Raw genomic sequence first — 17,356 nt, forward strand, 5'->3', positions numbered from 1 at the left:
AAGAAAGAGAGAGAGAGAGAGAGAGAGAGAGAGGGAGAGAAGGAAACGACTCGCTCTTCGCTCACTCCGTGGTCGTCGTGTCCCTCTCCGGTCCTCCAAGAAAGGGGTCACAAGTGCTCACCTACTCGCTGTTCCTCCTCGTCTTCCCCCATCCCCGCCTTGCGCGCTCGCGATCCTGGCTTGTTCCTCGGTCTTTATCTCGGGAGATAATTTCTCTCGATAGAGGTAAGTCCCGTCGAAATCCGTCGCCCCTCGGCCGAGACTGGTTGGTTTTCATGGAGTCTTCGATCGTTTCCCCGCTGAATGCTTGCTGTTTTTCTGTGATTTGGTTTCTATTTCCCTTGTGGAGTTTATCGTAGGTGTTGCGTCTAGATGTAGTGGATTCGGAGGTAATCAACTCGGTTTTGTCGGTAATTCTTGAAACAAGCGGAAAAGTGGTGCCTCGATTCTTGTTGATTTCGTCTCACTTTGTGGCTGTGTGTGTGGATTTGGTCGAAAGTTGAGATTTTGTGTATAAGACGAAGCGAAAACTGGATTGATTTGGTTCTAGGTTCTTGGGACTTGCATTGAAGCTCGAATGCTGGGGTCTGTGTGAAGATTGGGGCTTGGCTCATCGGAACGGGTTTGTCCGGATCAGAGATGTTGGAAGGCCCCAGATTTCCTGGAATCATGGGTAGCGTTGGAGGGATCGACAACGGAAGCAGCTTCTATGATATGGCGTACTATCGGAAGCTCGGGGAGGGCTCCAACATGTCGATTGATAGCATCAACAGCATGCAGACTAGCGTCAATGGTGGATCCATGGCTATGTCAAGGGACGCCAGTAGCGTTGGGTCGAGTGACTCGCGTACCGGCATCCTCAACCACCCCGGTCTCCGCCAGATTGCCACCCCGAATTACTCTGTTGACCACAGTGTCGCCCGACCTGGCAGGGTTAACCCGGGGCTGACTGGTGATGCATTGGTACATGCCCTGTTGGACATGCGACACCCCACGGAGACTCTGCAGGGTTATGAGGAGTGGACCATTGATCTTAACAAGCTCAATATGGGTCTGCCCTTTGCTCAAGGGGCTTTTGGGAAGCTCTACAAGGGTACCTACAATGGAGAAGATGTAGCTATTAAGCTGCTGGAGAGGCCAGATAATGACCTAGAAAGAGCACAATTGATGGAGCAGCAGTTTGTGCAGGAGGTTATGATGCTGGCCACTCTGAAGCATCCGAATATTGTGAGGTTGATCGGGGCTTGTAGGAAGCCTGTTGTGTGGTGCATTGTAACTGAGTATGCTAAGGGTGGTTCCGTGAGGCAGTTCTTGATGAAGAGACAGAACAGGTCAGTGCCACTTAGGCTTGCAGTAAGACAGGCTCTTGACGTCGCAAGGGGAATGGCCTACGTTCATGGGCTAGGTTTCATTCACAGGGATCTCAAGTCAGACAATCTTCTGATTTTCACAGACAAATCAATAAAGATTGCTGATTTTGGAGTGGCTCGTATCGAGGTGAAAACTGAAGGGATGACGCCGGAGACTGGAACTTACCGTTGGATGGCTCCGTAAGTGAATAATTCTACTTTCTTGATGTATCATCATGACAATTTCTTAAGAAGTTCTGTTTGCAATTTATGTTCTAGTTCTGCTTGACCTGCTACATAAATTTTGGAAGATGGTTCAAATAAAACTTCTTACTGTATATTTAGGTTATAATTTATAAGTTAAGCTTTTGGATATAGATGGAGAAAGTATAATTGATAAGATTCTGCCTGCTAGTCTCAATTTCTTTTGTATATATGTGACCAAAAATCCTTCTATGATAGCTGCTTGAGATGCTAGGATCTTGTGGTTCCATGAATATATTGTGTATATTCCTGTTCTTGCAAATTAGACCTCCCAATGCTTGTGAGATTTTACCTCTACTTTCATATGTTCTGTCATTGTTGGATGTTACTTATATAATTATGCAAATTGTTGAGAATGAATTTTAAGAAATCATGCTTTTGCTATTCTATGTTCTTGTTTTATAAAATCTGACAAGAAAATTGGAAAAACAAGTTTGATGAAAATCCATTTTCCAGTTTAGCGTGACACCCAATATACAAAAGGTTCCCAGTCTGTGTAGTTAAAGACAATCAGAAAGCCCCTTAGAATTATTTTTTTAATTTGTTTAAAACTGTGATGTCAAGTTTTGTTTTTCGTAGTATATCTTCCTTTTATAGGGGATCTTACTATTGGATGAGAAAAATGCAAGGAAGGGAGCTTTTTGCCTCAGAAAATGCAAGAAAGAAAGCCAACTCACACATCTGGTTTGAATTAATTTAGGCTTACAGTGTATTACTTGTGTTTCATAGATAATTGATGATCTCATGGTTATATTTTCTATGGTTATGCAAATGTCATCCAACATCTTCTGTGCATGTGTGCTTACTTGGTGTCAAGTGCTTTATTTGAGACTACTATTGAGCAGAAAGCTGGTATCGACTGGCAGTACTGATGCCTTTTGTAGTTCTGTTATATTATTGTTTTCATATATCTCTTTTGAGGCAAAGCTTATATAAATTGCTCCGTTGGGTTGGCTCATCAACTTGTGTTCCTAAAGTAAAATCTTGAAAATAAAATTAATTTGCTGATTAATGAACTTGTTTCTTGAATAATCTTTGATTAGTTAGGCATATGGAACTTTTCTTGATTAGCTTTTGTTGATTCCCTTTTACTGAAAATTGCGGGTAATGCTTCCAAGGACACGTATATACAGGTTCAGTGTTATGTCTGGTTTTTCTGGAATGGGTTTTTCAACTAACAAAATTTTCTGAGGCTTCTTTCCTTGTGTCATTAGCTTTGTATATTCTTTATGGTCTTTAACTTCGTTTATTTTTTCTTGAGGTCATAAATTGTTATAAGGAGTCTAGTGGATTGCTTCAAGTTAGTTTTTCCAGTGTTCGGTTTTACTAATGCAAAAAACTTTTTCAATGGTAAAACTGTGCTGATAGATATATTATATTTATTTCTCATGTCTTATTCATTAACTACTGGTCTTCACTTTCGACTCTAGTATGGTGTGATGATCCCGTCTTACCTTGCCAGATACACCATTGCTCTTTGTGTTTAGTAGTATAACTTGGCATGCACATTGAATAGGCCCATAATGGTGCACTACATGCAGGCTTTACCATGCATAGATGCCAATAGTAAAATTTAGATTGTTTCTAAACCGGAAATTTAAATTCATCAAATCTAATGTAGCATTATGATAGATATGAGATTTGTGAATTTGCAGTTGTATCAGTGGGTTTTTCCCATACAGCAACAAGAAGTTGTAGGCTGACTCAAGTGCTTCGAATAAAGTGTTTAGTATCTGAGATTGATAAGGGAAATAACCTTTCTCATACCAAGGCTTTCTGAAGTTTTTCTTTTAAATCGTCTTATTCTACATGGAACTTCAGATATCACAGTGGGCTATTTTTTTTCAGAAAAAAAGAATAGATATGCAACACAGTACATGAAAAATTATTTTTTTGATATTCTGTTCAAAATGTATATTACTTGTTCAAAATGTATATTACTTGTTCAAAATGAATACTTGTAGAAACTTGACTCTCATTTGGTATATTTGTTATATTTCCTACATCTGCTTCAAATTAGTCAATGCAGTTGATGTTTGGTGGTTCCGTTGTTCAACAGAGTTATTTAGGCATATCTGATGCAGTCTATTATGATGAACTGGATTAAGCTCACTCTAGGATCTTGTGAAACATTGTGTTCCATCTGTTCCTTTGCAGCCTGAAATTTTCTGGCCAGCTTGAGAAACCTTGGTTTTTTTCTGATGAAAAATATTAATGTGGTAATGAGGCATCATGATCATAATATGTCTGAGCAAGTACAGATAGTTCAGTACCTTATTTGTTTATCTTGTCTTATATATATATATATATATATATATATATATATATATATATATATATATATATATATATCCAACTGTTGAAACAGAACTTTGCTTTTCCAACTAAAATTCACAACTGTTTTGTTTTTACTTTGTCAGATCCAGTTTGCTGCCTAATTGGACTAATGTCTTGTATGCAGAGAGATGATCCAGCATAGACCATACGATCACAAAGTTGATGTTTACAGTTTTGGCATTGTGTTGTGGGAGCTTATAACTGGTATGCTTCCCTTCCAGAACATGACAGCTGTGCAGGCAGCGTTTGCTGTCGTTAACAAGGGTGTCCGACCGATCATACCGCATGATTGCCTTCCGGTGCTTGGTGAGATAATGACCCGCTGCTGGGACGCAAACCCTGATGTGCGTCCTCCCTTCACCGAGGTTGTTAGAATGCTGGAGACTGCAGAGATGGAGATCGTAAGCACTGTCCGAAAGGCTCGATTTAGATGTTGCATGTCCGAACCGATGACCACAGACTGAAATTGGAAACAGGTTCATGAAAGTTACTAGAGATAGAATGAAGGCAGCCAATCAACGGACTGGTTAAAGTAGAAAAATTTGTTCTGTATGTGGATTTTATTTGCCCGGCCTTTGCAGAAATATTTACGATTAAGATAAATCTGTTTTTTTTGTTGGCAGCTCTGCCTGTGTTTAGTTCATGGCTTCTCTGTGAAATGAAGGTGTTTCACTCTTATCGTCACTCTGTTTTTCCTCTAAACTTCTACAAGATGTGTTACACGAGTTGGTATCTAACACAGCGTAATCTCAGCAGGCCTGTTGGATGTTTGAGACTATATGAATGATATTAGAACTTCATTTATTTGATGTTTGGATAGCATAGACTAGGATTAACCTATCCAGAGAACACCAAAAATTCATAGCAGGAGTTACTGAAATTTTATCAAATCTTTTCTTTTTTTGTTTTTTCAGAATTAGAGGCTTCAGATTCACTGAAACTTTTTATTTCATTCTCTGATGTGCCTCCACGATGAGCTGCTGAAAATTATTATATACGATTCTGTTGCAGATGGATGGATGGATTATATGTATTACCATCAGTCCAGTTGCATTATCATCTTTACTAAGATCAATGATACGATGTCCTTGCGATATCCATTCCATTTTGCAAGTATTCCTTTTTTTTCGTTCTATTTATTTTCATGCAATGATGACAAATGTTTTTATTTTTGATATTCAATTTCGGATACCACACCCACGCCAATCCATGATGCACCATTCAATTTTAGATATCAGATCCACATCAATCCACGAGGGACTGATATAGGTATCGATAAGGCAAGGTGCGAGGAAGAAGTGGAAGAAAGAAGATCTGATAAGAAAAAGAAAAAGAAGAGACGATGTAGAAGAAGTGGAAGAAAGAAGATCCGATAAGAAAAAGAAAAAGAAGAGACAATGAAGAAAAAGGACAAGGAGATTTATTGGTATCGGAATGTATCGTAACGAGGAGGATGCGTTAGCAACGACAAGTGAGTCACAAGTCCTAATACATCATATGATAGGACATTTAAAAGAAATGATAATAATAATAATAAATAACAAATCGGATTTGATCATCTAGCTTTGAGCGTAGATCGGCACCCCAATGGTTGATCGAATCAATATATACCACACTGTATTACTTGGGAGAAACATGCTTTGTATGTGCTTTACACCAAAAATCGGCACCCCAATGGTTGATCGAATCAATATATACCACACTGTATTACTTGGGAGAAACATGCTTTGTATGTGCTTTACACCAAAAACATATAGAGACGGTGTACCTTTCTAATACCCGTCATGAGACCCACTTTTCATAGAATAAGAATTCAAAACCTCATCCAATAAGTTTACATTTAAAATATTATATTGATATGTTGATGGTATACTAAATCCTACCCAAGATGAATCCAATAGATCTTAATGATATTAACTAATTTACCTTGTACGACTTTGACAATTACTAGGACTATCCTTGGGATCCTTACTCTTTGCAACAAAACATGCATAAATTCCCAAAAAAATAATATTTTAAACCATTTGATGATAAGTTTAGAGATGACAGTTTATGAGTTGATACTTCTGAGCAATGGATTCCACAAATATAGAGATTATTCTTAATGATGTGAAAGAAGTCTATTTAAGTCGCTGCTTCCGCCATACTACAACCAGAAAAAACAGATTGACTACTGCTAATTCTTGAGCCTTTCGTTAGATAATTGCAGTTCTCTACATTGAATTTTAAATATACAAAATGTGAATGGGAGAATTACAAGTTCTGATGATTGGTTGTGAGGAAAAGAATGTGCAGCTACGACATCGGGGGATCTAAAATAACTTACAAAATTATATATTGCCGCAAATTCTTTGTTCTCTTCTTGCTCTTCAGTTTTCTGAAAGCACAGGACTCTATCTGCCGAATCCTCTCCCTGCTCACTCCCATCAACTCTCCAATCTCTTGTAGCGTCTTCATCCTTCCATCTTCAAGCCCAAATCTCCATCTCACGACCTGCTTCTCCCTCGGATTTAAGGTATCCAGCACCTTGTTCAGATCCTCCCTCATGAATTGCTTCATGAGTATGTCTTCTGATGTCTTGGCAGCAGGATCAGCAATGACTTCCTGTGGAAAACTACACCTGTTAAACTCAAAAGTACATGAGACTAAAAACTAGATTGGTTGATGATAAAAAGATGTATATAAAAATCCTAGAATAGGATGTGACAAACTGAAGCTTTCAGGCTCTGATTGATTCCGATCTTCTGATCCAGAGATCTTGGAGCTTTAGGGGTCAGCATCACAGCAGCAAGCCTCTTCATTGATAACCCAGCTGCTTCTGCAACTTCTTCATTGTCAGGATGCCTTCCGTTATCACTGTACAGTTTCTTTTTGGCCTCTCTGACTCGGTAAGTTGCCTCAACCATATGAAACTGTGGAACCCACAATATAGAGATACTTATTTTTCACATTTGGATATCCAGAAACAAGTACAAGCAGAACCATAATGTTTCTCCCGTGAATGAGATTTAGAAATTAATGCCTTAAGACCCTTAACATTTAGCTTAGAGACTGGCCTTTAGATTACATAACTTTTCTCATTGTTCACTTAGTTTTCAAGGTTAAGAACGTCTATTCCATAATGAAGAATGTTGATCTTCAATTCATGTAGGAATTACACCTAAACAAGGCACTGAAAGAAATGGAAGGAGAACACTATTCTCTAACCACTTTCTCAAGAGCCAAAGTACAGAAAACTACAGCACAATAAACAACATAGTGATATCATGCATGCCTCTGCATTCTGAATTTTAGCATGTTATGGGAGCTAAATTCTTATAATATACAAGAACTAATTATATATATATATATATATATATATATATATATATATATATATATATATAGTGTGTGTGTGTGTGTGTGCACGTGCATGCGTGTCCATTATTTATGGCACTCACAGTATAACTATGTTTTTCTTCTCTAATGCATTTGGTTTCTGTCCTATTCCTAAAGAAATGCATGGTACCAATTGAAAAATCCACATAAAAATATTAAATGGAAACTTACAGGCAATCTAATAGTCCTGGATTGTTCTGAAAGAGACTTACGAACAGCCTGTTTGATCCACCAATGTGCATATGTTGAAAACTTAAAGCCTTTAGAAGCATCAAATTTTTCAGCACCCTTTACCAGGCCTCTGCATCCTTCCTGCAAGAAAAATTCAAAATTCAACATCCTGAAACTTGACACTGCACCAAGAAGACTACAATGAAAAATCAATCCCCATGCATGTAATATAAGGAAGCACCTGAACAAGATCCTGAAGGTTGATTCCTGCACCCTGATAGTTTTTTGCTATTGATATAACTAGTCGTATGTTACTTTTAATCATTTTATCCTTGCAATATGTGCCATGGTTTATGCGCTTCCTCAGAGTCTTCTGATCAATTCCAGCAGCTGCAGCCCATTGGGCAAAGGTTGGTTGACAACCATTTCGCTCTGCAAGGTCCTGTTGTAGCCTTTCTAGCTTTAGTAGACTCTGATGACATTCAGTAAGAAGAAAAAGTTAGACGTAGATGAAAGTCTGGATAAAGACTTTAGCATCATGGTTGAATTTGCACCTAGAGCTTTTTGTGGTTATCTTTTAGATGCTGAGGGAATCATTTTGCAAGAAAGCAACATATCATGTGGCCAATATGTTTTATCAAAGTTGACCGAAGTTAAAAAGAACCACTCAGTTTTGACCTTTTACAGTTCAAATAGTAAAAACAAGCCACAGGGAATACCACTCTGATTTTGCAGATGCAGACAATCAGTGGAAAACCTGCAAGCTTCAATGTAATGTAATAAATATACTTTTTTTTGTCTTCACGTTTTGTAATTATATCTACAACCACACGTACTCCATAGAAATAAAACCTTTCTACAAGTCGTAATAATACAAACAGACAAACCAAGGAAGAAAGTTGTCTAAGCCATTCACAGACATCTGTAGCAATAAACAGCTTGAAACTTCAAATGCATTAGTTCGTACCTGAATTCCCTCTGACAATTCTACTTCTTCGGCTGCTGTGAGAAGCTTTGATGTACTTGTTGTTCCCCTCAAGTAACGCAAGGGATCTGAATAGTCAATCTCCTGAAAAGCAGAACGCTTTTTCTTTCCAGAGGAACCAGACTTTAAAGAAATAACACCAGCAGTAGCCTTGTCTGCTGCTCTTGCTCTTCTAGCTCTTCTCTCAATTTGGCGCCCAGATCTCACAGCGATGTTTTCAATATGTTGCATCCCTTGGAATTCAGGTTCATCAAATGTTGAACTGGATATATCTGTACTTGCATATTGATCTAGGGAAACATTATATTCAAACGGTATAGTTTCTGTTGCAGCAGGATGGTTGGTAAAGCCAGCCCATTCTGTTTCAGTAAGGCTAACCCTCTCAAGCCACTTGATGTCAGCTTCTGATGGAGTCTCTTCCAGCTTCTCAACTTCTGCTGACAGGTTCTTCCCTATCATCTGAGCTGCATCTTTTGCAAGTTCAAGCGCTGCTCTAGCAAGAGCAACTGCTTCAGCAGCAGCAGCTGCTATTACTGCCTCATCACATGTAAGAAGTGTTTCCGAAGCCAAGGTTGCTTCAATGCTAGTCTGAGAACACAATACAGAAGAGATGTTCCTAACTGAGCTAAGGAAAATTGATCTGGATTTGCCTAGTAAAGTTAACAAGCAGTAAAATTATGAGCTTTTCTTTTATCAGATTTATGTTAAAAAAGCACCACTAAGTTAAATTCTGCACAGGAATTAAGCAAAAATGAAGTACCGAGGATGCATGAGTGCAGCCCAATGGAAATCAACTAATGTGGTTTCAGATTTGGGTTTGGACCTCTAAACTCTACATAAGAGCACAATTCAATAACAGACGCTTCATGTTTTGATGTTAGAAAAACTAAATCTCTAACATTTCATATTCTCAAGTGAGATTGGCAATTTTGAGTGGCTCAAATATGGTAGGAAATCATTACAAATTTTCTGTTTCACCAAAAAATTTTAACCTTTACAGTGTCGCTTAACTAAATATTCACCTGGGAATATTTCCAGTACCTCTGGTTAAAACATTAAAAATGTGTCAAAAACTCGAGACAGGTCCGAGAATACTAACATACACAAATGGATCTTTTTCAAATCTTATGACTTGAAAAATCATTTTCTTATAATTTCTGGAATGTATCACGAATCAACCACTGACCTTGGTGGGTGGACCAACAGATCCAGAATATGTTAATGGTCTAATGGCACAGGTGGATGAAGAGGTTGAATGAGCTTCCAACTTAGGTATCCGCTCAAAATCAATTACAGCAGTTGTAGGGGATAAAACACACCGACTGCGGAAACAAACAAATTCTCTGGCCCTTGCTGCAATCAAAATTTTTTTTAAAAAAAATTAGCTGCTGTAAACTAGATCAAATAAGATAAACAACTCAAGACAGTGTACATTAACATTCAAAAAGCTCGACAGAATAGCCGTGTAGATATAGGAGAGCATATAGCATTCCAGAATCACTGACCTTACTAGTTTATGCTTCTTGTGATTAAAGCTGATTAGGTCCTCGGGACCCAAAAAGGCATTCTCCATCATGTGAAGTTGGATAAATCTAACCTGACCTTGATGTGATAAAAAAAATCCTATTTTTAATCACATCACTTCTTGCGCAACATGTCAAAGGAACAGGATTGAATCTTCTTAGTATCATGTTTAACCTTACAAATGAGCAAGTACAATGACTCTATAGAAGAACATTTCAAGAGATCTTAAGTCCAGTCAAGGAGTACATGATGAACTTTTCTCATATCAACATATCAATCTTATGATAGAAGATTATGGTATGAGGTAATTGCTGTTGAAGCGCAAATTCACCAAAGAGTAATTCTTTAAGTATCGTGTTTCATGACAAGAGGCGACATGTGGAGTCACAATAAGGTTTCTTCTTTGCCATCTAAGTTACCAGATAGGAGTCCTGGAAACAACCTCTTTACTTGCAAAATTAAGGTTGCACTTTGTATGACGCATCCTAGATCCTGTATTGGCCAGGCCTTGTTCAAACTTAACTAAATCATGCTTGTGTTTGAACTAGCGTTTCCAATCTACCTTTTCAAAAGGCTTAAATATCATGCTTTTCAAACTATATTACTCCCAAATTCTGCATCATGTATGAAAAAACAATGTAGCTTTTGCAACTCACTAAATCACAAATGCTAACATAAAATTCCCAATATAACGAATCAATTTACATTAGCTACACTAAACCATGAATGAACTGTGAGTTTCTAATGTATTCTTTAGATATATCCCATTCTCTTTTATCCTTAGACTTCATTGATGATCGAAACCTTGATAGCTATTAAGCGCATTCAGTCTGTCCGATCGAACTACCACCACTTCAGCAACAGACACTGAGCGCAGTACACGAGTCAAATTCAAACGCAATGTTAGCTACTAATAAATCTTATCAGCAATAAGCCTCCATCCATAGCAATTAACCGAGAAAATGCCGCCTCCATTAAGCCACTTAGATAAGGAAACACAACAGAGCACGACTCATCTATTGGCATTGGAAAACCGAACTCATCGTTAACAAATGACTCTAAACAGAGCTCGAACTCGAATTCGCTCCCTCGATCAGTTTAACAGGGCACTCCGGGACGAATCAACCAGGGGCCAAAGAAGAAGCAGATCAAAGATCAGAGTCTACTTACGGTGAAGGGAGGGGAGGGAGGGCCTGGCGAGGGAGTCGGAGGAAGGGGGCTTGAACTGCGGCACCAAGCACGCCATCCAAGCCGTCCTCGGGGGGAGTTCGGGGCTACGCTGCAGGCAGACGAAGAAGAGCACCGTGGACGAGCCTCCTCCGACGCCGCCTCTTAGGTGAGAGAACGCACGCGAGAAAGATTAGATACAGAGCGATGCCGTCAGGATAAGACACGAACCGGCCCGGCTCGACCGCTCGGGTCGGTGTTTCAAAATTGAACCGAGCTGTGGGTGGTTTGATTGGAAATTTTGTGAGACCTGATCAATTTTTTGATGATTGGAACATTAGTTTGATTCGGTGTATTGTTGTGATCTTTGCAGATGGAAGTGTGTTGATCATTTAGCATGTCGAATCAGCAGTTGCCATTGATTTGATGGTCTCCGATTTCGGATTCATTAATTAGACCGTTTGAATCTTACAAATATTTCCCCACTTTTTATGTATCATCAAAATATTTACATTTTTTTAAATGAAATTTATTATCACGACTTTTTTTTTACTATCAACAATTTTTTTACTATTGATAATTCTTTAAAAATAATACAAATATTATTTTACTATTTACATATATTATCTATTTTAAACATATTTACAACTTCTTGAATTACCTATTTTAAAATAATATATTATTTATAACCCTTGTATTACCTATTTTAATCTCTTTTTCTCTTCTCGACAACCTCATGCTCCCAGTTGATGCTAATCATCCTTTACCTTCTCGAAAGGAAAAAGAAAAAGAGAAGGATATTTTCGTTCTATTCATATATTTTATATCTTAATCTAATATATTATTACATTTATTTGAGAAATTATTAAATATATAGTCAAACCTGTTGAATGGTTCAGCCAATAACCCAATGACATGAATCAATTGGCTCTCATATGATAATTATTTTTTATCTCAGATCTTCAGTCATACCATATTGGACTACTCAGCCATATCTGAGCATGGGGAGAACAACAAGAACAGAAATGAAGAGACTCACCCGAGAGAGGCTGAGACTTGTCTCTGTAGCTGCTCAGTTTATCTGAAACTTACAGGTTTGAGTTATAATGCACACAATAAAACAATGTCACCTTTGGCAGTAGATAATTGTCTGAACTGATAAAGAATCATGTTGTGACCAATTCAATGACTGAAAACCAAATGCTCAGAAAAATCTTATAAATCAAATGTAATTTCCACATAAAAAATCATCATGCACTGGATGAGAATGGAAGATGACCGTTGGATACCAGATAAAGAATCAAATTTCATCAAATTCTAATGACAGAACTGTAAAATTTCAGAAGGTTTTGCTAAAAAAGATCTCTCAATCTGATCCAATGCACCATAGAATTATGCTGAAGTTTCAAACCGGAAACATAGAAAATGAGCTAATATTGGTGATGAGCCTTAATTAAAACATCTCCGTGACTACGAATACACAGACTAAGGAATTGATTTAACCAAAATACATCATGCTTCAGATACAGGATAAATGAATTGGAAAAGTAATAATGTAACCAAGGGATTACTACAATGATCACTTTCATCTGTAAGAACCACAGAAAGGTGACTAGTTCCAAAATGGTGGTAGATATGTTTCATGAGTACTAATATTCCAAGAGACAGTAGAAACACACAACAATCCACAAAGAAGTAGTTGCACTTTTCAGCCATGTAAAAGCATCCCAACTATCAAGACAAAAACAGAAAGGGGAATCTACTAAGATGCACATAGCCACTGTACTGTGAGCAGAGAGATGGTATACATGAGAACATAAGATGGCTATTCATGTGACCAGAGCTATATTTACACCGTACAAAAGAGGATAGTTGAAGTCCAACCTTGACGAGTGGAGCTCAGGATTTCAAGGAAGCAAGAAAAAATTCAACTGTCCCAAGAAAGCAACAAAGACTTCCATCAATCTTTGAGGCCTGTAATGTAACCTCATCATTAGAACAGCTCTACATCACCTAGAATCAACTAATGCTTAAAAAAAAGATCATGTGTATCAGATAAAACTAACCAAATTCATTTTATTTTAAGACAAGTTTAACAACATGCTCGATGTCAGAATACAAAATCAACTTATACATATGGGAACACAAAGCCCATTTTATGATCTTAAACCTCAACCCACAACATACTCACACTGGCATACACACAATAAATAAAAGAAAGAAGAATACAGGCTATGCTTCGGCATCCATCTCATGGCCATTGAATTATTATTAAACCATTGTACTATCCCATAGATTTAAGGGATATATGGAAGTTCAGATTTTTTGTACCACATTAAGTCCTAATAAAGCCAAAATAAGAAGAAACAAAAAAAGTGTGTCAACGATTAGCGCATTATTCTTCGATCACACTTCCCATGCTTCCTGATGTTAGCATATAACAGAACAAGGTTCTTAATCCTCCTTGGTCAACACTTGCCTCCATCATGCCAGAGTAAACACAACAAAATGCAAAGAAAGAAGCAATACACTGTAGACTGTCTTCTTACCAGTGTATGATGCTGTCACCTTAAAAGACAAGATGATATGCTGATTTACATAATCGGAGGACCTTTTAACCCAAAAAAAAAGTTTAAAGAAAGTTACTAGGCCACTTTTATAGGACATATGAACTTTCTTTAAGCTAACCAACAAAAAAGTATATGAAAAAAAAAAACAAAAAGGAACCCAAACATTGAAATGCAGGCAGAACTTAAGCTACTAACAGTATTTCTGTGCACCTATGTACATATATGCTCCATCCCGATAATACACAGCTCACCTTCTACAGCATTATGAATGGCAACAGATAATACTGTAGCTAAAAGCCTAAAACTATGCTGATGAAACAACAAAAAGACATTTATATCGTGGTTCATCTTACACTGTATCATCTGATGTCATTCTCTGCCAGTAGTTTTGTTGATGTTAGCTTCTTCAAGTTCTTACCAGAGGCATCTTTATTAGGAGTGATCTTCACAACCTTTTTGGTTTGCTTTTTCTGTGAAGTAATAAAACTCTGCAGAGTTTGCTGCCCTCTCTTTTGCTTTGCAGACACTATCTCATTTATAGCCTTCTGGAGAGCATCCTTTGCAACTGCATAAAATTCTGTAGATGTTGCTCCCTCTCTTGCACATCGTATGGCATCACGGCAGAGATCATTATATCGTGCTATTGAAGGGTCCTCAGCATTACCTCTGAGCTCAACACCGTAATCATCCAAGACAAAGCCACTCTTAGCATGTTTTGTCCACCGTTTCAATATGTAATTATTAGGAAGAGCACGAACACCATTGATTATAAAGACTCTTAGCGCATGTCGACACAAAATGCCAGAAAACTCGAACATGAAACAACTGCAGTGTGCTTTATTCTCAGTGGAATTAAAATCAACACTGTATATTTCATCATCAATTTCATTTCTCATCACTCTATATTTACTAATAGGTCCATCCTCTATTTTATCCACATGATAACCCAAAGATTCAACAAATTCCTCTTGAAACCTGTCAAAAATTGATCTTGTGTAGATACCAGCTGCCTGTTTTTCCATTGGTGATGCAGTCCTCAAAAATGGCTTTTCAAACAATGTTACAAACTCAGCTTGTGCTTCTTTTTCATACCGGTTTGCAAGCGTCTGAGATAGTTGCCTAACAGCCGTCCGTAAGGGGGTTTTTGTTGTGAAATATTTTTCAATAACTTTGTCAAAGTTTTCACAACTTTGTGATCCAGGGACTTCTGCAAGGAATGTTTGCTTTACAAAGACTGGAACCCATTGATGACGGATATTGTATAGTGATTGCATATAAGCACTCTCCTTCAGACAATACCTATTTATCATTGCATCCCAGCATGATTCAAATGATTCAATCGTTTCAGACTCATCAACGCATGCTTTCAATTCTCCTTGAAAAGGGATGTGTTCTGAAAATAAATCAGGCAATTCCTCCTGTATGGTACTTAAGATCTGTGCCTTGCAAAAACAATGACGTGTTTGTGATAATGTCTTAGCAACAACTGATGTAATTGTCCTGTTTAGTTCAGTAATCAATGAGACAGGATGCAGTGCAGGCATTGCTACAAGCCAATTCTCAAAAAGCCAAGTAAATGATGCTTCTGTCTCATCTACCATCAGAGCACATCCAAAAACTACTGGTTGTTGATGATGGTTTACACCTGTGAACATAACAATAGGCATCAGCTCCTTGTCATTTATGTATTTTGTGTCAAATCTAACAACATCACCAAAGTAGTAGTAAGCCATTCGAGCTTTAGAATCAGCCCAAAAGATGTTGGTCATGCAATTATTATTTTCAATCTGTACAGCATAATAAAAGAAAGGGTTATCTGCTTGTGTTTTCTTGAAGTATTCAAGCAGATTTTGAGCATCATCTGGTCCTAAATCATTATACCGAATCTCCCTTGGATGCTGTGTGTCTTGGCCATTTAGCAGAAGATTGCGGGTATCAGCAAAGTTTTTCGCAATGACCAGTATCTCTCCTTGAGATCGGACACATCGAACCTTGCTTCGCAAAGAAGGTTTCAGTTCATGATTATGCTCCAGTACGAGTTTGGAAACCATCCAAATGTCTGCATCTTTCCGAATTATCTCAAATAGTGCATCACAACCTTCTTTTGACGGATCTTGAATCTGTACCCTCTTGTTATCATCACTACCATTATCCCTCCCTGAATGATGGCGATGCTTTGAACAAACAAGTTTCAACATTTTAAGGGATTCATCATGCAATGATCGGCGTGACTGTCGAACACGAGCTTCAAAACCCACACGGCCTGCGTATGCATAATAAAATGTCTTGGCAAGCTCAAGAGATTCAAACTCCATCCCGATATATGGATCCATCACAGCATCTCCCTCTGTGGCAATGTAGTGCACCCTGCTTGGCATCCCAAGTTCATGATTATGCTCCTTCATGAGCTTCGTCACGACCCATCTCTCATCACCTCTTCGAATCACCTCAAGCATCGCCTTACACCCTTCTCTTATGGAAGCAGCCCGTTTCCTCGTCTTCTTGCCAGCAATAATACGCTTCTCTCTGCTGAACCCTTCTCTTGAGCACACAAATCGCAGCATTATGATGGACTCGTTGCATTTCGACCGTCGTGACCTGGCAATGCGAACAGAGAAGCCCACACGTCCAGCATATGCTATATAGAAAGTCTTTGCAGCCTCCCCAGATTCAAACTCCATACCAACAAAGGGTTCTAGTCTTCGATCCCCTTCCACTGCGAAAAGCTCTCTTCGGACTGACTGTTCCACCAGCTCAAGAGACTGCTGTTGCTGCTGCTGTATGTGGTGGTGGTGATGCTGTGGCACAAGAGGATGCTCGGGCTCCCCAACGTGGACATGAGGACTGACACCGAGTGTCGTCCAGAAGTTAATGCTGTCGTCCTCGAGCTCCACATGCTGTTCTATCAATCCATTAACGCCGTGGGGGTTACCATCCATCATCCCAAACTGCAAAAAGATCATAATCAGCTCAAAAACATGAGCAAAACAGTGAGTGGGAAGGTACGACAGCTATCAACTATACATAAATCCACTCCAATCAGCTCGAACCAAACACAATACAAAAGAATTGAAACTCCGTGACCAAAGAAACCATCTTTCCCACGATCTACTACTCGAAACCTGCGAAAGGCAGGAAATTGATCCGGAAAATCCCAACAAGAGAACGCAGAAAGTGATCCAGAAGACGAACGATACGAGAGAAATATCAAAGATCATCAAAAACAGCGAGGAACGGGAAAACTCAGTAAGAGAAAGAAATGAGCGGAAAGATAACGGGAAGGAACCCTAACGAGCAACGAATCGAACGAAACGAGGAAATGGATTCGATAAATCGAAACAGAACAGGTGACTCGGAAGAGGTAAGGCAAGTTTACTTCCAGCTTCGGCCGTAGCTCGGTGCCTTGGCGTCTCTATCGCGCTCCGATCTCCTCACTCTCTCCACCCCGTGGGTGGTGCGACGACGCCCTACTCTCACCGCATCGCATCGCAACCCTAAGAAGCCCAAGCAAAGAAAAAGCGCTCCTTGACCACTCGAGGATCAATACTCACTATCTTCACATTCTTCACGCACGAGATCAGCCACATGTCTCACACCATCTGTGGCCCCCA

General features: G+C 38.7%; 3 protein-coding genes across 4 annotated transcripts; 1 reads left to right on the forward strand and 2 right to left on the reverse strand.

Moving 5' to 3' along the window:
- LOC135584725 (serine/threonine-protein kinase STY13-like) lies at positions 1 to 4,634 on the forward strand. 2 transcript variants are annotated; one of them, XM_065176447.1, is made up of 3 exons: positions 1 to 225; positions 360 to 1,550; positions 4,075 to 4,634. In XM_065176447.1, exons 2-3 carry the CDS (start codon positions 640 to 642, stop codon positions 4,412 to 4,414), a joined length of 1,251 nt encoding a protein of 416 aa, XP_065032519.1. In that variant the 5' UTR covers positions 1 to 225; positions 360 to 639; the 3' UTR covers positions 4,415 to 4,634. The 2 variants fall into 2 exon arrangements, with proteins under 2 accessions (XP_065032519.1, XP_065032518.1); XM_065176446.1 differs by having other exon boundaries at positions 551 to 1,550.
- A 1,482-nt stretch (positions 4,635 to 6,116) lies between these two features.
- Positions 6,117 to 11,372, reverse strand: LOC135661007 (RNA polymerase sigma factor sigB-like). The gene is made up of 7 exons (XM_065176448.1): positions 11,179 to 11,372; positions 9,671 to 9,837; positions 8,467 to 9,072; positions 7,741 to 7,971; positions 7,500 to 7,640; positions 6,662 to 6,862; positions 6,117 to 6,554 (listed from the first exon to the last, which is right to left on the reverse strand). The coding sequence occupies exons 1-7, from the start codon at positions 11,252 to 11,254 to the stop codon at positions 6,273 to 6,275; spliced, it is 1,704 nt and encodes a 567-aa protein (XP_065032520.1). The 5' UTR covers positions 11,255 to 11,372; the 3' UTR covers positions 6,117 to 6,272.
- Positions 11,373 to 12,784: 1,412 nt separating this feature from the next.
- LOC135661023 (protein FAR1-RELATED SEQUENCE 9-like) lies at positions 12,785 to 17,121 on the reverse strand. The gene is made up of 3 exons (XM_065176449.1): positions 17,038 to 17,121; positions 14,099 to 16,693; positions 12,785 to 13,149 (listed from the first exon to the last, which is right to left on the reverse strand). Exon 2 carries the CDS (start codon positions 16,685 to 16,687, stop codon positions 14,105 to 14,107), a length of 2,583 nt encoding a protein of 860 aa, XP_065032521.1. The 5' UTR covers positions 16,688 to 16,693; positions 17,038 to 17,121; the 3' UTR covers positions 12,785 to 13,149; positions 14,099 to 14,104.
- Positions 17,122 to 17,356: the final 235 nt, after the last annotated feature.

Source organism: Musa acuminata, chromosome BXJ1-4 (assembly GCF_036884655.1).
Source record: "Musa acuminata AAA Group cultivar baxijiao chromosome BXJ1-4, Cavendish_Baxijiao_AAA, whole genome shotgun sequence".
Taxonomy (NCBI): domain Eukaryota; kingdom Viridiplantae; phylum Streptophyta; class Magnoliopsida; order Zingiberales; family Musaceae; genus Musa; species Musa acuminata.